This window comes from Mobula hypostoma, chromosome 1, assembly GCF_963921235.1.
Source record: "Mobula hypostoma chromosome 1, sMobHyp1.1, whole genome shotgun sequence".
Lineage (NCBI taxonomy): Eukaryota > Metazoa > Chordata > Chondrichthyes > Myliobatiformes > Myliobatidae > Mobula > Mobula hypostoma.
The window spans coordinates 20524791-20548581 of record NC_086097.1 but is presented as its reverse complement, the minus strand read 5'-3'; the positions used below and the strand labels follow the sequence as shown (position 1 = coordinate 20548581).

The 23791-nt window shown below is 42.8% G+C and overlaps 1 protein-coding gene and 1 long non-coding RNA gene across 2 annotated transcripts in view; both read right to left on the bottom strand.

Annotated features, from left to right (window-relative positions):
- Nucleotides 1-10309, bottom strand: part of vipas39 (VPS33B interacting protein, apical-basolateral polarity regulator, spe-39 homolog) — a 79150-nt gene extending 68841 nt beyond the window's left edge. Inside the window, exons 1-3 of the mRNA XM_063058770.1 lie at nucleotides 10248-10309; nucleotides 7641-7733; nucleotides 1052-1151 (exon numbers count right to left, since the gene is read on the bottom strand). Of these exons, the coding sequence (XP_062914840.1) occupies nucleotides 1052-1151; nucleotides 7641-7733; nucleotides 10248-10259 (205 nt within the window). The 5' untranslated portion in view covers nucleotides 10260-10309. The remainder of the gene's footprint in view (nucleotides 1-1051; nucleotides 1152-7640; nucleotides 7734-10247) is intronic.
- A 5996-nt stretch (nucleotides 10310-16305) lies between these two features.
- LOC134351840 (uncharacterized) lies at nucleotides 16306-21481 on the bottom strand. Its single transcript, XR_010019279.1, has 3 exons — nucleotides 21368-21481; nucleotides 20162-20367; nucleotides 16306-17649 (listed from the first exon to the last, which is right to left on the bottom strand). It is a non-coding gene; the product is annotated as an uncharacterized LOC134351840 (long non-coding RNA).
- Between the last annotated feature and the right edge of the window lie 2310 nt (nucleotides 21482-23791).

Below are 23791 nucleotides of genomic sequence, written 5' to 3'. Positions count from 1 at the left end.
ATCAAGTCTACTCCACCATTCAATCATGTTTGATTTATTATCCCTCTCAATCTCATTCTCCTACCTTCTTCCCATAACTTTTGACAGCCTTACTAATCAACAAAATACATCCACAGCTGTCTGTGGCAATGAATTCCACAAGTTTAACACCTTATGGTTAAAGAGAGTCCCCCTCATCTCCGTTCTAAAGGGATGTCCTTCTATTCTGCGGCTCTGCCCTCTGGTCTTAGAATCTCCCACCATTGGAAACACCCTCTCCATGTCCACTCTATCTAGGCCTTTTAATAGACAGTAGGTTTCAATGAGATTCCACACCCCCACCCCACCCCCACCATTCTTCTAAACTCCAGCAAGCACAGGCCCAGAGCCATCAAATATTCCTCATACATTTACCCTTTCATTCTCAGGATCATTCTCGTGAACATCCTCTGGACTCTCTCAAGAGCCAGCACATCCTTTCTTAGGTATGGGGCCCAAAAGCAGCTACTATTCAATAAGTCTTAACCTACTTATGAGGTGCTTTGAAACAGTGCAGGGCTGCGATGATTCGTTCCCACATAAATTTTTCCATAAAGGGACTCAGAATCAGGCAAAGAAACAGATACTGAAGAGAAATTACCTCATCACTCTGTGGGAGAGGAGAGAACCGAGGATGGAAGGAGTGTCTGTGTGGGTGAGTGGGGGAGGTAGGTGAAAGCGGGGTGGGGGGGGGAATAAGGGGGTTGAGTGAGGAAGAATAGGCGAGGGGGTGTGAGCAAAGGGGTTGAAAGAGCAAAGGGGTAGAGCGAGGCAGAGTAAGTGAGGGGGATGCGCTACTGTGTGGAGAGGAGCGTGAGGGAGGTTTGTGAGCAATTGAGCTGTGCAGTAGGCAAGTAGTTGCGAGTGACAGGTGGTTGTAGATCCTGCCTGGGGAGAGTATGGGCAAGCATGCATGGCAAAAGGAGTGCAGAGAAAGAGTAGGTCAGGAAGAGGGAGAGAGACTGGCGGTAGAGCTCAAAGTGTGGGGTCAGGTGAGAGAGAGGCAGGAGTCATTGATAGCCACAATCCTTACTTCCAACAGGCTCTCCGCTCCAGCTGACCTTCTCCACATCGTCATCATCATCAGTCACGATGTCATGGAGGCTATTCACTGCTCGCTTGGACTCTTTCAGCTGAAGGAACAACGCAGTGAAATATCATCGCACCAGACAGCAAAGGCACGTACACACGCAGGTTGATAGGTTTGTTAAGAAGGCGTATGGTGTATTGGCCTTCACTGGTCGGGGAAATGAGCTCAAGAGTCACACGGAAATGTTGCAGTTCTATCAAGGAGTTTGTACATTCTCCCCGTGACTATGTGGGTTTCTTCCAGTGCTCTGGATTCCTCCCACATTTCAAAGACTTACAGGTTATGTCTTTTCACAGGTAAAAACCTTCACATTACATCTCTGTCTATATGTACAATGTGCAATTTATAGTAATTTGTAAAAAATAATATGTACAACAGGACAGTCAATATAACATAGAAATACAATTGTGTCAGCATGAATTAATCAGTCTGATGGCCTGGTGGAAGAAGCTGTCCTGGAGACTGTTGGTCCTGGCTTTAATGCTGCAATACCATTTCCTGGATGGTACCAGCTGGAACAGTTTGTGGTTGGGATGACTTGGGTCCCCAATGATCTTTCAGGCCTTTTTTACACATCTGTCTCTGTAAATGCCCTGAATAGTGGGAAGTTCACATCTACAGATGCGCCAGGCTGTCTGCACCACTCTCTGCAGTATCCTGCAATTGAAGGAAGTACAGTTCCCATATCAGGCAGTCAGGATGCTCTCAATTGTACCTCTATAGAAAGTTCTTGGGATTTGGTGACCCGTACCAAACTTCTTCAACTATCTGAGGTGAAAGAGGCGCTGTTGTGCCTTTTTCACCACACAGCCGGTCTATAGAGACCACACAAGATCCTCGGTGATGTTTATGCCAAGGAACTTAAAGTTGTTCACCCTCTCAACCCCAGATCCATTGATGTCAATAGGGTTAGCCTGTCTCCATTCCTCCTGTAGTCCACAACCATCTCCTTTGTTTTTGCGACATTGAGGGAGAGGTTGTTTTCTTGACACCACTGTGTCAGGTTGGTGACTTCCTCTCTGTAAGCTGCCTCATTATTATTTTGAGATTAGGCCAAGCAGTATTGTGTTGTCGGCAAATTTAATTAGCAGATTGGAGCTGGGTGTAGCAACACAGTCATGGGTATACAGTAAGTAAAGCAGGGGGCTTAGGACACAGCCCTGAGGGGCACCTGTGTTGAGGGTCAGGGGGGCAGAGGTGAGGGAGCCCACTCTTACCACCTGGTCAGCACAACAACATGGGCCGAGGGACCTGTACCGAGATGTACAGTTCTATGTTCCATTTCCTAAAACACTCTAATAGAACTTCGTAGAAATAGGCATCTCAAACCTACAATCAACTGATCATGCAAGAGCCACACGCACATCAGCAGGGATCGCTGGTTTGCAACGATCCCTTGGTTGTATGGTAAGGTAGAAATTAGGGGTTGGGCTGATGGCTCTGATGCCATTTCTGTAGTTATGTTTATAGCCCTATTCCTATCAGAGCACTGCAACACAATTAGTCTCACATCAGTGATGATACACACTTCCAATTAAAACACTTATTAATAAAGGCTAAATGTTTACTTAAAGTAACAAACTGGAAAATGGATGGAACCCCTATTCTGAAATTAGCTTTAATTGTCAAATGTACATCGATACACACAGTGAAAAGCATCATTTTGTGTCAATAACCAACAGTCTGAGGCTTGTGCTGGGGGGAGCCAGCAAGTGTCACCATATTCCTGCACCAGCGTAGCACGTCCACAACTCACTAACCCTATTCTGTATGTCTTTGGAATGTGGGATGAAACTGGAGCATCTGGAGGGAACCCATGTAGTCATGGGAAGAACGTACAAACTCCTTATAGACAGCAGCAGGAATTGAACCATGATCGGTGATCACTGGTGCTGTAAAGCGATTGCGCTAACTGCTACACTACCGTACCGCCCCATTGGATTCCACCGGATTATTCTCTGCATTTTGATTTACTACCTTTGCATGAATGGATTCTAATTATCTAATCATATCATAATTATGTACTAACATAATTAGATATTAGATAATGATATCTAATAATATCAAAGTGGATAGTAAAAGATTTTTCAAGTTAAAAATAAATTTCATGTTAAAAATAAAAGAGAAATAAGAGTGGATATAGGACTGCTAGAAGAAATAATAATGGGGAGGAGGAGATGGCAGATAAACTACATGAATATTTTGCATCAGCCTTCACTGTGGAAGACACTAGCAGTGCGCCTGATGTTATAATGTGTGAAGGAACAGAAGTGAGTGCAGTTACTATTACAAGAGAGAAGGTGCTCAAAAAGCTGAAAGACCTAAAGGTACGTAAATCACCCAGACCAGAGGAACTGCACCCTAGGGTTCTGAAAGAGGTAGCGTTAGAGATTGTGGTGGCATTAGAAATCTTCCAAAAATCATTGGACTCTGTCATGGTGCCAGAGACCATAATAAGACCATAATACATGGGAGCAGAATTAGGCCATTCAGCCCATCGAGTCTGCTCCGGGGACTGGAAAGTTGCAAATGTTACTCCACTCTTTAAGAAAGGAGGAAGGCAGCAGAAAGGAAATTATAGACCAGTTAGCCTGACTTCAGTGGTTGGGAAGATGTTAAGAGTCAATTGTTAAGGATGAGATGATAAGAGTACTTGGTGACACAGGACAAGATAGTACAAAGTTAGCATGGTTTTCTTCAGGGAAAATCCAGCCTGATGAACCTGTTGGAATTCTTTGAGGAGATTACAAGTAGGATAGATAAAGGGGATGCAGTAGATGTTGTAAATCTGGACTTTCAGAAGGCATTTGACAAGGAGCCACACAGGAGGCTGCTTACCAAGTTAAGAGCCCATTATATTACAGGAAAGTTACTAACATGGTTAGAGCATTGGCTGATTGGTAGGAGGCAGTGAGTGGGAATAAAAGGATCCCTTTCTGGTTGGCTGCCAGTAACTAATGGTGTTCTGCAGGGGTTGGTGTTGGGACCACTTCTTTTTATACTGTATATGTGATTTAGATAATGGAATAAATGGCTTTGTTGCCAAGTTTGCAGATGATAAAAAGATTGGTGGAGTGGCAGGTAGTGTTGAGGAAACAGGTAGGATGCAGAAGGACAGACAGATTAGGAGAATGGGCAAGAAAGTGGCAAATGAAATACAATGTTGGAAAATGCATGGTCATGTACTTTGGTAGTAGAAATAAATGAAAAGACTATTTTCTAAATGGGGAGAAAATCCAGGAATCTGAGATGCAGAGGGACTTGGGAGTCCTTGTGCAGAACACCCTGAAGGTTGAGTCGGTGGTGAAGAAGGCAAATGCCATGTTAGCATTCATTTCAAGAGGTCTAGAATACAAGAGCAAGGATGTGATGCTGAGGCTTTATAAGGCACTGGTGAGGCCTCACCTCGAGTACTGTTAACGGTTTTGGGCCCCTCATCTTAGAAAAGGCATTGGAGAGGGTCCAGAGGAGGTTCACAAGGATGATTCCAGGAACTAAAGGGTTATTATATGAGGAACATTTGATGGCTCTGGGTCTGTACTCGTTTGAATTCAGAAGGATGAGGGGGGATCTCATTGAAACCTTTCGAATGTTGAAAAGCTTAGACAGAGATGTAGATGTAGAAAGGAAGTTTCCCATAGTGGGAGAGTCTAGAACAAGAGGACACAGCCTCAGGATAGAGGGGCGCCCTTTCAAAATGGAGCTGTAGAAAAATTTCTTCAGCCAAAGGCTGGTGAATTTGTGGAATTTGTTGCCGCATGCAGCTGTGGAGGCCAGGTTGTCGGGTGTATTTAAGGCAGAGATTGATAGGTTCTTGATTGGACATGGCATCAAAGGTTATGGGGAGAAGGCCGGGAACTGGGGTTGAGGAGGAGATTAAAAAAAAGGATCAGCCATGATTGAATGGTGGAGCAGACTCGATGGGCCAAATGGCCTAATTCTGCTCTTATGGTCTCTATATTGTGCTACTCACTTAACCTAATCTCTCAATGTATTTTACCACTAACGTCCACCCAATGAGGCAGTAGACAGAACTACTTATGTAATTTATGTATCATTTATAAGAACTACTCATATATCATTTCGTAGCCAACATATCTATGTTGAGATACTTCCATCAATCACACACCATTGCAAGTGACTGGGATTGATTTTACGCACAGAATTTGCAATATGTAATTATTCTCAAACCACTTCAATAGAAGAATAATTTTGCTTTTGTCAGTAATTCTGGATGCTGCTGAGTGGTTTAATCGGGGCGCTTTGGTGAAGAGTGACTCTGGTCTGTCATCAGCTAGCACTGTGGCGCTGAACTGAACTGATATGAACTAAAGTGAATACTCCTGGTTTGACGTTTGACATTCTTTGTGTTATTTGCTCGCTTTTTGTCATTTGTGCAATTTGGTCTTTTTTTGGGGTTTGATGTTTTATTTGAACAGGCTCCATGGTGTTTCTGTGCTTCGTGGCTGCCTACAGCAAGACGAATCTGTATTCTGTGTACATACTTTGATAATAAATGTACTTTGAACCTTTAATCACTCTGCAGTTTCCAGCCTGAGATTTGTCGACTACAGTTCTGAGGTAGGGTTATTTTTTTCCCTCCATGTCTGAAACACACCGCCCAAATAGGATAACGTCAACAGACTCAGGATTGGGCAGGCCTAACTGGCTAAGTTGCCTGCTTCTGTTTCTACGTCAGATCCAAGGAAAAGTAAATGATCAACAAACACAAAATGCTGGAGGAACTCGGCAGATCAGGCTGCATCTATGGAGGGAAATAAATAGTTGATATTTCGGGCTGAGACCCCACGTCAGGACATTGATCAGTAAATGATCACTGATCCTAATCTGCTGTTGTGAAAAAAAGGAAGATTCACACAGGTGACAGAAAGGCCAGGGAGTAATAAGGAGGGGTGAGGGTGGGGTCAATGAGTGTTTTTTACTGATTTCTGGCTGCATCACCATCAGGTATGGTGGGGGTGGGGGCGGCTACTGCACAGGATCAAAGTAAGCAGAAGAAAGGTGTCCATTTAGTCAGCTCCATCACAGACACTAGTCTCTGTAGTATCCAGGACATCTCATTAAGGACCCCCACCACCTAGGACATGCCCTAGGAGGTACAGGAACTCAACAATTCAGTACAGCTTTTTCCCCATCTGCCAACCAATCTCTGAATGGACATTAAAACTATTTTTTTATTTCTGTTTTCGTTATTTAATTTAACTATTCGATGTACATACATACATATATACATATTGAAATTCATGGTTTTTTCTATTTTTTTATGTTTTTCGTTGCACTGCTGCTGCAAAGTTAACAAATTCCACGAGATCTGCCAGTGATTAAATCTGTTTCTGATTAATTCCAAGAAGACAGAAGATGGATTGCCAGAAATGTGGGTGTGGAAAAGGGAGATCTCAGGATGCAACAAAAGAGAACATATAAACATTAAACATTCCCTTCAAATCCCTTCCTCAAAAGTCTTTTCACTCAAATCACCTCTGCCTCTTCCACTGAGGATAGAAAATTCTCTGATGGCCTACATTCTTATCTGAACAAATTCTCAAGCAACAAGATTAAAGGCTGATTTATACCTCTGCGTCAAATCAACGCTGTAGGTACGGCGTAGCTGCGAACCCTACGCAGTGCCTACGCGGATCCCTACGCCGTAGCCTGATGCGCACCTCTCCCAAAATGTAACTATCCATCGCCGCAACGCAGACTGTAACAACTGTGATTGGTCCGCTTGGTAGCATCGCATTTCCTCCTATGCTGCAATAGCTTCCTATTGGGCGACTGAAGGGCAGGGAAGGAACTCTGGCTGCAATGCTTTCCATAAAGCTTTACAGACCTCCGAAATTACGGAGGACACATTTCGCTTTTACAAAAAAAGATGTTCACTTTAAACTTGTTTACCCAAGAAAGACTACCATGACCATGCAGCCTTGCACGGGCAGATGTGCGCACATGCGTGACATGCCCGAATTGCAGAGCGACGCAGACACACCAACGCACAAGTATAAATGCTCACAATGCGTGTAGGCCACTTGCGTAGGTTATGGCGTCCATTTGACACAGAAGTATAAATCAGCCTTAATTGTCCAAACATTGAGCTCCTGATGCTGAGAGCTTGCTGCGCATAAGACTACCGTGCAAGTGTCCAAAATAACATTCTAATGGCTGCCAGCAGTTTGTGGTGCCTCAGATAAGATATCCCTCCCCGTGGAATGCACGGGTTCTCCAGTTTCCTCACACAGCCCAAAGATGTATCAGGTAGGTTAACTGGTCCTTGTAAGTTGTCCCATGATTAGGGTAGGGTTGAAAGTGGAGATGTTGGTGGGGGCTGGGGCAACAGGGCTCAAAGGGCTGGAAGGGACTACTCTGCACTTTATCTCTGAAAAATAATGACACTCCTTTCTCCCCCTCCCCACCACCACCAAAAAGGATCATTATGTACAATTTACAACAAATCCAAAGACTGAAAAAAGGGGAAACTATCAACAGGAAATTTAAATACAGGCAATTTACTTGCCTCTGCAAAATCATCGTCATCATTTTCAAACATGAAGCCTTTGTTCCATGTGCTGTTCCAATATTCGTCATCTTCATTTTTATTTCTGCTCATCTGCAAACATAAAAGACACAGTGAACACCATTTTAAATGATCACATTTATAAACCGCAAGTCCATTCCTTAAACATTAACAAGTTTTGAGTTTCCCATCATAGTCAATGTCAAAGCAATTTTATTATCAAATTACATTCAGAGGTTCCAGTTAAATAGGACACATTTTGGCCCAATTATGCGACTGCCCCAGCCGGCTGGAGGCGTAGTGGCATCGGTGCCGGACGTTGGAGCGAAGGCTCCCGAGTTCGAATCCAGCCGGCTCCCTTGTACGCTTTCCATCCGTGCTGGGTTGAGTGTCCAGCTAGCAACTCGGCCTCATAAAAATAAGAAAGCCTGCTAAAAAAACGCCGTCATGAAGGCATCCCGATGACTCCACTCAGAGTTTTTCATCTTCTCTTCTATGTGACTGCCCCAATTAGCCAAAATTTTACGGAAATAGTTCAAAGGGTATAAAAATGCCATTTAACTGAGTAACAAATTATGTATTTAAATAAAACACAGAACAAATTAGAACATTACCAACACTACTACAGTACTATAAAACTGTGTATTAATTCCTATTAGTTATCAACAGAGGAATTCATCGAGTGTACGCTGCTGTGTTCTTTTGATGCAACCAGTCAATATACTCTCCACCAGACATCATTTGAAGTTCATTGATTGATTCATTCATGGCTCAGAGGATCAATGCCTGAGATGGAGTAATGCTGATCCAAAAAGAAAATCAAAGAAGATGTAGTTCAGTCACTGACTTTAAAAAAAAATTAGCTAACAGAAGAGGCACAAAATTACTCTCAGCGTCTTTCATAAAAGAGTGAAACAGAATAGGATCATAGTAAGTAACTGTTTGTGTAAAGAGAGTCAACTAATTTATATTTACTCATGGAATGGTGGGGATTAGAACTCACGGCATTAAAAAAGGCTAAAGATTATAGACTGACAACAGAGGACTGAGAAAGAACATAGTACATTAGTCTTTTGTCTGGCAAGGACACAAAGGGCTGAAGATATTCTCCCCTGCCATGAATTTATACGATTCTATTTTATTGAGTGCCACTATAAATCTGCAGCTGCAAAAGATGCACATTTGCTAGCATAAGACATAGGAGTAGAATTAGGCCATTTGGCCCATCGAGACTGCTCCACCATTTCATCATGACTGATTTGTTACCCCTCTCAACCCCATTCTCCTGCTTTCTCTCTATATCCTTTGACACCCTTACTAATCAAGAACCTATCAAACTCCACTTCAGTTATACCCAATGACTTGCCTCCACAGCTGTTTATGGCAATGAATTCCATTGTATGCTGAGGCTGTGTCATCTGCTCCTAGACACCTCACTATAGGAAACATCCTCTCCACTTCCACTCTGGGACTTTCAATATTTAATGAGATCCCACCCCCCCCCCATTCTTTTAGCCTCCAGCGAGCACAGGCCTAGAGCCATCAAACACTCCTCATACGTTAACCTTTTCGTTCCTGGGATAACTCTCGTGAGCCTCCTCTGGATCCTCTCCAACGCTGGCACATCCTTTCTTTGATAAGAGGCCCTCCACAAGTAAGTAACGTAATGATCCTGGATGCTTTGACTAACTCGGTACTCAGTACATCAGCATATCTAGCCCACTTGTGAGTGAAACTGGATATGCCAGTGCCATGGGGAAAAAGGGCTATGGGCATTCATCCAATTTCATCAGCTAATAAAGATAGCAACTAAAGGCACTTGTTGACATGGACATTGTGACTTTAACATCAGAATGTTCAGCTGATTGATGCAAAGAAAATCTCAGAGAAACAGACTTTCAAATCATTCTAAAGTATTCAGAACGAATCAACTTTTTGAATTTAATCATCATTGTGATGTGAGAAAAGTGACAGTCGATTTCTGCACAACAAACTCACATACAGGGAAAATGATAACATCTAAATAAACATCTCAGGCCATCCCTTCCACAAGTATATAAAGATCTTACACATCCTTTGAATTGGAATCAGAATTAGTTTATTATTGTCACATGTAACAAGGGGCAGTGAATAGCTTGTCTCGCATAAATGTTAATACTGATCAATTCATTACACGGTGCATTGAGGTAGTACAAGGTAAAATAATAACAGAGTGCAGATTAAAGTGTAATTGTTTCAAAGTAAGTGAGCGCAGGTAGACAATAAAATGCAAGGTCACGTGGTAGTTTGTGAGGCAGCTCGGTTTGAATATCATCTGATTGATGACACCTCAGACAATGCCCCACTCGCTGTGGAATGAGTGATCTTCGATTGCCGAGCTCTAGCTTTAGTCTTGAGCCCACAATGCCCACTCCGGCAGAAATTGTAAGCATCTGACCACATCTGAGAGCTAACAGGAAGTCACACACCCACGACTACTGACAATCTTCTAAACATGGTGAAAATACAATAAAACCTCCAATATAACTGAGTGTTTGCTTATCTAATTTTGTGTTTACATATAGTTAGTTACTGACGTCGGCTCCCTGGCCCCAACCACTCACTCACCCCTGAACTCATGCATCAACCCTGCACCAGCCTCTCAGGATCAGGTAACAGGCTGGGTCCACGCATGCGCGGAACGCAAGGCCTGTCGGGTTTGTAGTCAATTAGGCGATTTAGACTACAAATCCCAGTGGTACCTTCGGCCGCAGACTGCCGGCACGTGGACGGATCGCCACTGTTACACTATAGGAGCTCAAAATGAAGCCGTAGTTAAACTACCCCATCAACGAAACATATTTTAAATGATTTTAAATGTTTTTCTTCTATCGCCAGACTCGTGATCTCATATTTCGGTACGCGTATTACAGCGGCACACTGCGTGCACCCATAAAATAGTGCCGTGAGACATCCGATCACTTGTTGGTATGGACCTGGTTCTCCACAATTGTTCACTTTGAATTTCAATCAAAGCGGAAAATCAATGCTCTTGGAAACAGATCGGATTTTCCAGTATCAGCCCTGTATTACTTCCGTCGTACTAAAAGATGTACGCTAAATGCATTTTCTTCGCTTACGAAAGCCTAAAAGTCAGACAAATAGAACAAAAAAAACCTGCAGAATGGTTCAAAATGACTTTCAGGTAAGGAAGGGGTAAGGAATTTATAACCCCAATCGGAGGATCAGAAGCAGAGAGGTCAGCAACTTTAAGTTCCTCAGTGTTATTATTTCGGAGGACCTGTCCTGGGCCCGGCAACTAAATGTAATTATGAAAATAAGCACGGCAGCGTCTCTACTGGTCTAATGAGTTTGCGAAGATCAGAATCAGGTTTGTTATCACCGGCATGTGACCTGAAATTTGTTAACTTAGCAGCAGCAGTGCAATGCAATACATAATATAGAAGACAAAATAATAGTAATAAATAATAATCTTATTAAGTATACTTTATACAGTATACGTATATTGAATCGATTAAAATTATGCAAAAAAAACAAATACTATATATTTTTTAAAAAGTGAGGTGGTGTCCAAGGGTTCAATGTCCATTTAGGAATTGGATGACAGAGGGGAAGAAGCTGTTCCTGAATTGCTGAGTGTGTGCCTTCAGGCTTCTGTATCTCCTACTTGATGAATCACACATTGCTCTAGTCTGTGCGAGGAGTGGTGCCCCACAGATTTCCAATCTGCGCCTTGTAAGGCATGAAAATGCCCGACGCAGGCCTCTCATGGTCAGAGTTGATGTTCCCCTGCTACCTGATGGTAACAGTGAGAAAAAAGCATGCCCTGGGTGCTGGAGGTCTTTAATAATGGATGCTGCCTTTCTGAGACACCACTCCCTGAAGATGTCCTGGGTACTTTGTAGGCTAGTGCCCAAGATGGAGCTGACTAGATTTACGACCCTCTGTAGCTTCTTTCGGTCCTGTGCAGTAGCCCACCCACCCCCACCCCCATACCAGACAGTGATGCAGCCTGTCAGAATGCTCTCCGCAGTACATCTATAGAAGTTTTTGAGTGTATTTGTTGACATACCAAATCTCTTCAAACTCCTAATGAAGTTAATGCCGCTGACTTGCCTTCTTTATAACTACATTGATATGTTGAAACCAGGTTAGATCCTCAAAGATCTTGACACCCAGGAACTGAAACTGCTCACTCTCTCCACTTCTGATCCCTCATTTGAGGATTGGTATGTGTTCCTTCGTCTTACCCTTCCTGAAGTCCACAATCAGCTCTTTCATCTTACTGCCGTTGAGTGCCAGGTTCTTGCTGTGGCACCACTCCACTAGATAGCATATCTTACTCCTTTTCTCCATCTGAGATTTCACCAACAATAGTTGTATCAGCAGCAATTTATAGATGGTATTTGAGCTATGCCTAGCCATGCAGTCTTGGGATATAGAGAGTAGAGCAGTGGGCTAAGCGCTCATCCCTGAGGTGCACCAGTGTTAATTGTCAGTGAGGAGGATATGTTATTACCAATCCACACAGATTGTGGTCTTCTGGTTAGGAAGTCGAGGATTGCAGATGGTGGTACAGAGGCCCAGGTTCTGCAACTTCTCAATCAGAATTGTGGGAATGATGGTATTAAATGCTGAGCTATAGTTGATGAACAGCATCCTGACATAGATATTTGTGTTGTCCAGGTGGTCTAAAACCATGTGAATAGCCATTGAGATTGCATCTGCCATTGATCTATTGTGGTGATAGGCAAATTGCAATGGGTCCAGATCCTTGCTGAGGCAGGAGTTCAGTCTAGTCATGACCAACCTCTCAAAGCATTTCATCACTGCAGATGTGAGTGCTACCGGGCAATAGTCATTAAGGCAGCTCGCATTATTCTTCTTAGGCACTGGTATAATTGTTACCTTTTTGAAGCAAGTGGGAACTTCTGTCCGTAGCAGTGAGAGGTTGAAAATGTCCTTGAGTACTCCTGCTAGTTGGTTGGCACAGGTTTTTAGAGCCTTACCAGGTACTCCATTGGGACCTTCCGCCTTGCGAGGGTTCACTTTCTTTAAAGACAGCCTAACATTGGCCTCTGAGACAGAGATCACAGGGTCAACAGGTGCAGCAGGGATCTTCACAGCTGTAGTTGTATTCTCCCTTTCAAAGTGGGCATAGAAGGCATTGAGTTCATCTGGTAGTGAAGCATTGCTGCCATTCATGCTGTTGGGTTTCACTTTGTAGGAAGTAGCAAGCCCTGCCAGAGTTGTACATCTAATGTCACCTCCAACCTCGTTCAAAATTGTCTCTTCAGCCCTTGAAATATCCCTCTGCAGATCATGCCTGAGTTGCCAGACTTGAATGCCACAGATCTAGCCTTCAGCAGATGATGTACCTCCTGGTTCATCCACGGCTTTTGGTTTGGGAATGTACAGTAAGTCTTTGTGGGCACACACTCATCCACACAGGTTTTAATGAAGTCGGTAACAACTGCAGCATACTCATCCAGGTTCAAAGATGAATCCCTGAAAACAGTCCAGTCCACTGATTCAAAGCAGTCCTGTAGGCGCTCCTGTGCTTCACCTGTCCAAACCTTCTTGGTCCTCACTACTGGTGCTGCAGTCTTCAGTCTCTGCCTATACTCAGGGAGTAAAAGTACAGCCAGGTGATCAGACTTCCCGAAGTGAGGCTGTGGAATAGCACAGTAGGCATTCTTGATGGTGGTGTATCAATGGTCCAGTGTGTTGTTTCATCTGGTATTGCAAGTGATCTGTTGATGGTAATTGCTTAGTGATTATACAGTAAGTTTTAAATTATTAACTTCAAACTTTCTGCATAATCACTCAAAGAGTTGAACTGCATGTGCATGTAAAGAGAGCCGTATAACTCATCTCCCATGAACTTATCCTTCACCCCTGCTGTGGACACTTTCTGGAGGTCCAAGATCCGTATGCACCACGACTGCTGGACTAAGGTGTAAATGTAGGAGAGGGACTATGTTGAAAAATAAATGTGCTAGGTTTTCTAAAATTGACTCCGTCTACCTTAGGCCACAAACTTAACAATCACCCCTCGTATTACCCCTCAACCATCAGGCTCTTGAACCAAAGGGGATATGTAAGCTCAGTTTAACTTCGCCCATCATTGAAATGTTCCCACAACCTATGGACTCACTTCCAAGGACTCTTCATCTCACGTTCTTGATATTTATTGCTTATTTATTTATTATTATTATTTCTTTTTGTATTTACACAGCTTGCTGTCTTTTGCACACTGGTCGAATGCCCAATTAGGTGCAATGTTTCACTGAGTCTATTATGGTTATAATTCTATTCAGGTTTAATATCACCAACATGTCCATTCGTTGCAGAAATAAAATGCAATACATAAATATTTAGAACAAAAACTGTGAATTACAGTAAGTATATAAATGTATATGTATATCATATAGTTAAATTAAATAAGTAGTGCAAAAATATAAATAATAAAGTAGTGAGGTAATGTCCAAGGGTTCAATGTCCATTTAGGAATCAGATGGCAAAAGGGAGGAAGCTGTTCCTGAATCACTGAGTGTGTGCCTTCAGGCTTCTGTACCTCCTCCCTGATGGTAACAATGAGAAGGGGGATGCCCTGGGTGATGGGGGTCCTTAATAATGGACGCCACCCTTTTGAAGCACCACTCCTTGAAGATGTCCTGGATACTACAGAGGCTGGTACCCATGATGAAGCTGATTCATTTTACAACTCTGCAGCTTACTACGATCTGTGCCCCCCACCACCACCACACCAGATGATGATGCAGCCAGTCAGAATGCTCTCCACAGTACATCTGCATTAATTTTCAAGTGTTTTGGGTGACAAACCAAATCTCCTCAAACTCCTAATGAAATATAGCTGCTGTCTTGCCTCTTTTATAGCTGCATCAATATGTTGGGACTGGATTCAGTCCTCAGAGATATTAACACTCAGGAACTCAAAATTGCTCACTCCCTCCACTTGATGAGGAATGGTACGTGTTTCCTCATCTTACCCTTTCTGAAGTCCACAATCTGCTCTTTGGTCTTACTGACATTGAGTGCAAGGTAGTTGCTGCGACACCACTCCACTAGCTGGTATATCTCGCTCCTGTACACCCTCTTGGCTCCAGCTGAGATTGTGCCAACAATGATTGTATTGTCAGCAAATTTATAGATGGCATTTCTGCTGTTCCTAGCCGTACAGTCATGGGTGTAGAGTAGAGCAGTGGGCTAAGAACATATCCTTGAAGTGCACTAGTGTTGATTGTCAGTGAGGTGGCGATGTTATCATAAATCTGCACAGATTGTGGTCTTCCAGTTCGGAAATTGAGGATCCAATTGCAGAGGGAGGAACAGAGGCCCAAGTTCTTTAGCTTTTCAATCAGGGCTATATGAATGGTGTTGCTAAACACTGACATAGGTATGTGTATTGTCCAGGTGATTCAAGGCCACGTGGAGTTTTATAGATTTTATAAGATCTATTATGGATTTATTGAGTATGCCTGCAAGAAAATGAATCTGGTGGTTGTATGTAGTGACATTCATGTAGTCTGATAATAAAATTACTTTGAACAATGAACTCTCTAGTTATCTCACTACATCTCCTACAATGTTCTTCGTCATGAAACTCTACTTTCTCTCAGACATAATCCGCTCTGATGATGAGACTTTCTGGTGTTTTAAAAATGTCTTCCTTTTTTTTCTGACCTGGCTTCAACAGTTGACAGAGCGGTTGCGTATTTAATATATCAGTAATAATTGGGTAATATTGTAAATATATTGTTTGATTAAGCATTCGTTGCTGTTTACATAATGTATTGAGGATTATATGTAAAAGCTCGTGAATGGCAAATGTCTGTACACCACCATATCAGAGTGCACACCTTGCTTAAAATAAAATGGAATGTACATGAAGTATCTCCCAGCTTTGTGTTTTTCTTGCAATTAGTTTAAAGTGTTGGAGTTATAAAACATAACAAGGGCTCTCACTATTTGACCTTTTTATTTCCTGCATTGCTGCACACACCTCTGTCTCCCCAACCCATACAAGTATAAGGTTCTGCCCCACCAGCCACTGGACTCGTCTTCCCCTCCCCTGCTCCCACTTCATTATTCCAAAGGGATAGTTTCTTACACAACTTTCTAGAACATAGAACAGTATGGAATGAAACAGACCATTCGGCCCACAATGTTGCACCGAACCAGCTAAAAAGCAAATCAAAAATACCCAAACACTAATCCCACGAACCTACACAATGTCCACATCCCTCTCTTCCCAACATCCATGTGCCTATTGAAATGTCCCTTCAAAGCCTTTAATGTCTTTGCCTCTACCACCATACCAAGCAGGCATCCACGGCTCTCTGAGTAAAAAAAAAACTTACCCCTCACATCTCCTTTGAATCTACCCCTTGCATCCCCTTTGAACCTACCCCTCTCACCTTCAATGCATGCCCTTTGGTATTAGACATTTCAATACTGTGAAACAGATACTCCCTGTCTACTGTATCTACTATATGCCTCTCATAATCTTATAAATGTCTGTCAGATCTCCCCTCAGCCTCCACCTGTCCAGAGAAAACAACCCAAGTTTATCAAGCCTGTCACAATAGCACACGCCCTCTAAACCAGGCAGCATCCTGGTAAACCTCTTCTGCACCCTTTCCAGAGCCTCAACATCCTTCCCATAGTGGGGTGACCAGAAGAGTACGCAATACTCCAGTTGTGGCCTAACCAGAGTTTTACACTCTACCACTTCTTGTCATCTTGTATGCAGTTAGAGAAAAAGAAAAGCTTGTTCCAAAAAGCCAAACAGTTCTTCCAGGTGAAGGAGCAATTCATTTACAGTTCTTCCAATTTATTAAGTTTTGTATGGTGTTCAAAATGTGGTCTCAGTATCAAAGAAACTAAATTCAGCTTGGGTAACTATTTATCTCAGGGGTCCCCAACCTTTTTTGCACCGCGGACCGGTTTAATATTGACAGTATTGCAGACCAGCCGACTTGGGGGGGGGGGCGTGTTCAAGTAGGATTAAACTCACCTCAACATGTCTTTTACAGTTAGGGTTGCCAACTTTCTCACTCCCAAATTAGGGACAAAAGTAGCAGTCAAATCCCGGGACACTTTACCCCAGGAAAGACTACCATGACCATGAAGACTTGCGTGGGCACCTGTATGCGCATGCGCGTACATGCTGATTTTTTCCCCCACAAATCGGTTTTGCGTTCATCTTCCCAACTATACTGTACATACATTATTTCTACTTTATATAGGCTGTGTATTTATCATATCATTCCTGCTTTTACTATATGTTAGCGTTACTTATTTTCGGTTTTATGTGTTATTTGGTATGAATTGTTAGGTTATTTTTTGGGTCTCAGAACGCTCACAAATTTTTCCCATATAAATTAATAGTAATTGCTTCTTCGCTTCACACCATTTCGGCACAAAAGGTTTCATAGGAACGCTCTACCTTAGCAGGGGAAATACGGGACAAACCAATTTAGCCCAATATACGGGACGTCCCGGCATGTACGGGACAGTTGGCAACCCTATGTTCAAGTTCAACAGTGCGTGACAGGGAGTGAGGAAAGGTGCAGCTTACTCATATTGTTTCCTCGCGGCCCGGTAGCACATGCTCTGCGGCCTGGTGGTTGGGGACCGCTGGTTTAGCTCAATAGCTGGTTTAGTTCACAAGATCAGCCCTTTGAAATTGTGGAGTGGATGTTGTAAATCCAAACTGACTGAGGTCCGCAAGTGAGGAAATCGAGGATACAATTGCACAAGGAAGGAATGAGACCAAGATCTTGAAGCTTATTAATTAGTTCTGAGGGGATGATGGTATTGAATGCCGAGCTGTAATGGACAAAGAGCATCCTAATGTATGCATTTTTGCTGTCCAGATGTTCCAGGGTTAAGTGAAGAGCCAGTGCATCTGCTGTGATGTTAGGCAAATTGAAGCAGATCAAAGTCACGTCTCAGGAAGGAGTTGATATATTTCGTCAGCAACCTGAAGTTTGAGAAAGAGAAGCTAAATCGGTTTTTCAGTATTACAATGGAGTAAAGGGTATTACAGAGGCATGAGAGCGAAGCTGGCCAAAGTTAATCAGAAGGGGTGACTAGCAGGGATGGCAGAACAAGAATGGCTGGTGTTTCTGGGGAAATTTGGAAGGCACAGGAAAGATATTTTGCAAAGATAAATAAGTATTCTAAACAGAAGATGAGGCAACTGTGGCTGACAAGGGAAGTCAAAGATAGCATAGAAGTAAAACAGAGGGCATATGATATTGCAGAAATTAGTGGGAAATTAGAGGATTGGGAAGCTATTAAAAAACAAAAGAAGTCAACTAAAAATGCTATAAGGAGAGAAAAGATGAAATATGAAGGTAAGCTACCCAATAATATAAAAGAGAATAATGAAAGTTTTTTCAGATATATAAAGAGTGAAAGACAGGCAAGAGTGATTATTGGACTGCTGCAAAATGATGTTAGGGAGGTAATATTGGGAGACAAAGAAATGGTGCATGAACCTAATAAGTATTTTTGTGTCAGTCTTCACTGCAGAAGATATTAACAGTATGCCAGAAATGCAAGAGTGAAAGGGGGCGGAAGTGAGTGTCATTGCTATTACTAAGGAGAAAGTGCTTGGGAATCTTGCTTTTATTGTTTGCACAACTTGTGGTTTTTTTTGCATTGGGTGTTTGATGGTCTTTTTTTAATGGGTTCTTTTGAGTTTCTTCTTTTGTGGCTGCCTGTAAGGAGACAAGTAATAATATATATATACTCTGTACTTTGAACTTTGAAGGTAGATAAGTCACCTGGAACCATATGGACTACACCCCAGGGTTCTGAAAGAGGTAAATAGAGAGATTGTAGAGTTATTAGTAATGATCTTTCAAGACTCCGGCTGAAAGATCATTAATCCTAGCCGAATCATGGGACAATTTACTATGACCAGTTAACCTACCAAACAGTATGTCTTTGGACGGTGGGAAGAAACTGGGAGCACCCACACGGTCATGGGGAGAACATACAAACTCCTTACAGGTATTCTATAGATTTGCTGAGTATGCCCACAAGAAAATGAATCTCAGGGTAATTTATGGTGACATACGAGGGGTGATGGATAAGTTCGTGGCCTCAGGTAGAAGGAGTCAATTTTAGAAAACCTAGCACATTTATTTTTCCTACATTTACACACTTAGTCTAGTAGTCGTGGAGCATACGGATTACTTCTTTGTAGAAGTCGGCGACTTGGACCTCCAGATTGATAAGTTCGTGGCCTAAAGTAGGCGATGAGGAGAAACTTCAAACTTTCTGCATTTTCACTCAAAGAGTTGAACTGCACGTGCATGTAACGAGAGCTGTATAACTCATCCCCCTTCTACCTTAGGCTATGAACTTATCAATCACCCCTCATATATGTACTTTGAACTTTGAAATTAGACTGGCATCTTGCTTGGCAGGGACATCGTGGGCTGATGAGTCCTTTTCAGTGCTGTGTTTGGTCTCTGTTCCTTTTACAATCTCCACAAACAAAAATATAAAATTCTGGAAGATATCAGTCAATCAAGCAGGAGTGGTAGAAAGCGGTTATCTAATTTCGTGGATCCAAAGGAAATAATTTCCTTGTACTAACTTGTACTTAGTATTACTGACGAAGGGTCTCGGCCCGAAACATCGACTGTATCTCTTCCTATAGACGCTGCCTGGCCTGCTGCATTCACCAGCAATTTTAATGTCTGTTGCTTGAAATTCCAGCATCTGCAGATTTCCTCGTGTTTGCGTGCTTAGTATTATTATCTGGTTATTTATGACATTTACTTTTCTGGGTCTTGCTGCATAGAAATTAGCTGACTGCAGTTCAAAGAGATAAAATATTTTGGTGTTTCCTGAGGACACTAAAGATTCAAAATATAATTCTTTCCTTTTTGCTTGAAATATAATTAATATAAAATTAATTGGCCATGAAGCTGTTTGGAATAAGGCAGCACGGTAGCATAGTGGTTAGCACAATGCTCTACAGTACAGCCAATCTGGGTTCAATTCCCAATGCTACCTTTAGGGAGTTTGTAAGTTCTCCCTGTGACAACGTGGGTTTCCTCTGGGTGCTCCGGTTTCCTCCCACAGTCTAAAGACGTACCGGTTGATAGGTTAATTGGTCAGTGTAAATTGTCCCATGATTAGGTTAGGATTAAATCAGGGGATTGCTGGGCAGTGTGGCTCGAAGGGCAGGAAGGGCCCACACCATGCTGTGTCTCAATAAATAAATAAATATCCTGAGTATCAGAGGAACATAAATTTTCTGGTCAGAATCAGAGTGACAAAATCAATTTTTTAAATCAGTGACATATGTAAAATGAAATGTGTTATTTTGCAGCAGCTGTATTGTGCAAAGGCATAAAGTTACTATAAATGACAAATAAATAGTGCAAAATAAAATGGGAGTGTTAATGGACCATTGATGGAGGAGCAAAGAAATTGTTTATGAATCACTGACTGTAGGCTTCAGGCTCCCGTACCTCCTCCCTGATGGTAGTAATGAGAAGAGGGCATGTCCTTGCTGTCGATGTGGCTTCGTGAGGGATGATCGCCTCTTGATGACGTCCTTGATGGTGGGGTGGGGAGTGCTTGTGATTAGCTGGCTGAGTCTACAGCCCTCTGCAGCCTCTTGCAATCCTGCACATTGGAGACTCCATTCCAGGCAGAAATGCAACCAGAGCTGCTGCTGCAAAACAACAAATTTAATGTCATCTATGAGTGATAAACCTCCAGGAGGACCATAAGCTTACTGTAGGGTTTGGAGGCTTGCGTGCCTCAATGACCTGGAGAGCTATGTTGGCTCTAATCAGGGCCTTGTGCTTTGGCTCTTGGTCAGTCACCCAAGCCAAACAGGTCAAAGGGTAGAGGCCAGACGAAGAGTGGTCCACTGGTCCTCCAGGTTTGGGGGTTCAGCTCAGGGTTAACAACCCTGACTGGTCAAAAAATTGTTATGGAAACAGCAATGAAGTATCCTTCTACATCTGAGTGCAATGGTATTCCTGAATCTCCTTCCAGGACTTGAATGACTGACAGTAGTGAAAACCAAGAGGAAGCTACTGACATAAGGAAGGAAGCTCTGAACACCACTGGAGATGGAGGACCTTCACTGCTGCCCGAAACACCAGCAGCACAACGGGCAGTCAGTAAGTAAAATGTGAGTGATAATAAATCTGATTCAATCTGTGTAAATTTCAGTCTACAATACTGTATATGATTAAACATCAAGATTTCACCCACAATCTCCAGATTATGTTGTGTGTCTAAAAATAAATGTAGGAGGTTTAGAAACTTCACAAGAAACATTTTAAATCAATGCTTGGCAAGTATGATGCAGCATGGAACATGCAATCACTGATCTTCCCAATAAATGGTCTTGATCTGCAAACCTCCTGTCATTTGGACTGCTAAATCATCCATGTCTCCCTTTGCTGAAAGCTTGTTTCTCAGATATGGTTAATGGACAATATTTTCTAGGGCTGTGCCCTGGTCCTACATTCAAAGAGGCTGTAGTGGCAAAACCAAACCAAAACCAAAAAATTGCCTCTGCCTGCAACCTCACGGACTTGTTATTCTTGCTTGAAGCGCCCCCAGCTCCAACGATTGCTCCAAAAGTCAAACCCTTTATTCAATTCTTTATTAGCAATTAGCAAACATACAACCTTGAAACCAAAGAAACTTAAAAGTACCTGTGAAAGCGTAAACAAGCATTATTGAGCGGTCAGCAAAAGATACAACATCCACCAGTCCCAAGCTGTGTAAACGTAACATACTTCTTTCTCCCCCACTCGTGATTAGTTACCATAATAAACACACAACACAGAATGCAATGCAGATAGAGAACAGATGCATGGCTCCTACAGAAGCTATATTAAACAGGAAGGGGGTTATTTATAAGGAGTAATTGGAGAGGCCGAGGCTGTACTTATTTTTCCTGGACTGAAAGAGGTTGAGAGTTGAACTGATAGAGGGATACAAAATTATGAGAGGCATAGATTATGTCAGAGTCTGTTACCCATGGTGGGGTTGCCTCGAATCAGAGTCAATAAGTTTAGGGTGATGGAGATTTAAGGAGATCAGGAGTAAATCTTTCACACACAGGGTGATGGGGTTGTGGAGTCGGAGAAAGTGACAGAGCAGATAGAACTACAAAGTTTAAAAGATATTTTGAGAGGTACATAGATAGGAAAAGTTTAGAAAGACAAGGGCAAAACAGGCAAATGGGATTAGCATAGATGAGCATGATGGTCGGTAAGGACAAGTTGGGCTGTTTCCATGCCATAGAACTCTAAACAGTGCAGGGTTTCCCTACGCCCACTGCACTCAGCAACAAATGTACCCCTTTGGATACAGCTGTGGAGATGACCTATCAGGGCACAGCAGCAGCAGCCAGGCTAGTGGCACTGTGGCTCACTCTGAGGCTCAGCAGGGAAGGGTAAAGTCAGGCAGAGCAGAGCGTTAGTGATGGAGATTTGATAGTTTGGGCCAGGATGTTGTATTTTGCCTCCTAGTTACCAGGCTCAAGGATTTCTCGGAGCAGCTGCAGAAGATTCTCAAGAGGGAGGGTGAGCAGCCAGAGGTCATGGTGCACATTGGACAAATGACATAGACAGAAAGGGAGAAGAGGTCCTGCACGATGAGTATAGGGAGTTAGGGAAAGCCACTCATCCTCCCAGGGAGTAATCACTGGATTACTCAGAGTACCATGTGGTAGTCAAGGCAGGAATAGGATGATAGTAATGAGTGACTGAGGAAGTGGTACAGGGAGCAGGATTCCAGATTTCTGGATCACTGAGATCTCCCCTGGGTAAGGTACAAACGGGATGGGCTACATCTGAACCCAAGGGGACCCAACATCCTTGTCAGCAGTTTTGCTAGAGCTGTTGGGGAGGGTTTAAAGTAAGTTGGCAGGGGCAATGGGAACCGGAGTGATAGAGCTGAGGATGGGGAGTTGGTATACAAGTCAATACAGTGAGACACTGAGAATGCACTGGCAGGATGATACGACAAAATAGCAGAGGGAAGAGTTGAAGTGTAACATGTGGGGCAAAATTGAAAATGAGTGATGAATACAGAACTGAAGGTGTTAATTTTGAATGCACGCAGTATATGAAATAAGGTAGATAACCTTGTTGCGCAGTTAAAAGATTGGCAAGTATGATGTTTTGGGCATCACTGACACATGGCTGAGACATGGTTGGGAGCTTAACATCCAAGATACACTTTGTATTGAAAGGACAGTCAGGATGGGAGGCAGAGGGGTTGGGTTGGCTCTGTTGGTAAAAAGTGAAATCAATGCCTTAGAAAGAACTGACTTAGAATCGGTTGATATAGAAACCTTGTGGGTACAGTTAAGAAACTTCGAGGATGGGAGTTAGATACAGGCACCCAAACAGTAGCCAGGATGTGGGGTACGAGTCACAACAGTTAATAGAAAAGACATGTAATAAGGGTAATGTTACGATACTCATGGGGGAGGGGGGCGTTCACTGTGGAGGAAGATTGTGAAAATTAGGTTGGTTCTGGATCCCAAGAGGGGGAATTTGTAAAATGTCTTTGAGATGGCTTTTTCGAGCATCTTGTGGTTCAGCCCAATAGGGGAAAGGCAATTTGAAAATGGCTATTGGGTTTGATTAGGGAGCTTAAGATTAACGAACACTTGGGAGACAGTTATCATAATATCATAGAATTCACCCTGCAGTTTGCGAGGGAGAAGATAAACTCAGATGTATCAGTGTTACAATGGAGTAAAGAGTATTACAGAGGCATGAGAGAGAGTGGCCAAAGTTGAATGGTAGGGGACACTAGCAGGGATGATGGCAGAACAGTAATGGCTAGAGTTTCTGGGGGTAATTCAGAAGTTGGAGGATACATAAATCACAAAGACAGGAGGGCAGAGCTTAGGATGATGGCGCCTAATGGCATCTCCTTTGCTTGCATCTTCGAAAACAGCTCTATTTTTATCTTTAATATCTCTTTTTTTTCCCTTTTCAGGGTTCTTTTAAAGACCCTGACCTGGAGTTACATGCTGACTTCAGTTCTTTACGAAAATGGAACCTGCTGTCAGGGCATCACAACCGGCCGCATTTCAATATGCCAAGGATTAACCTGGG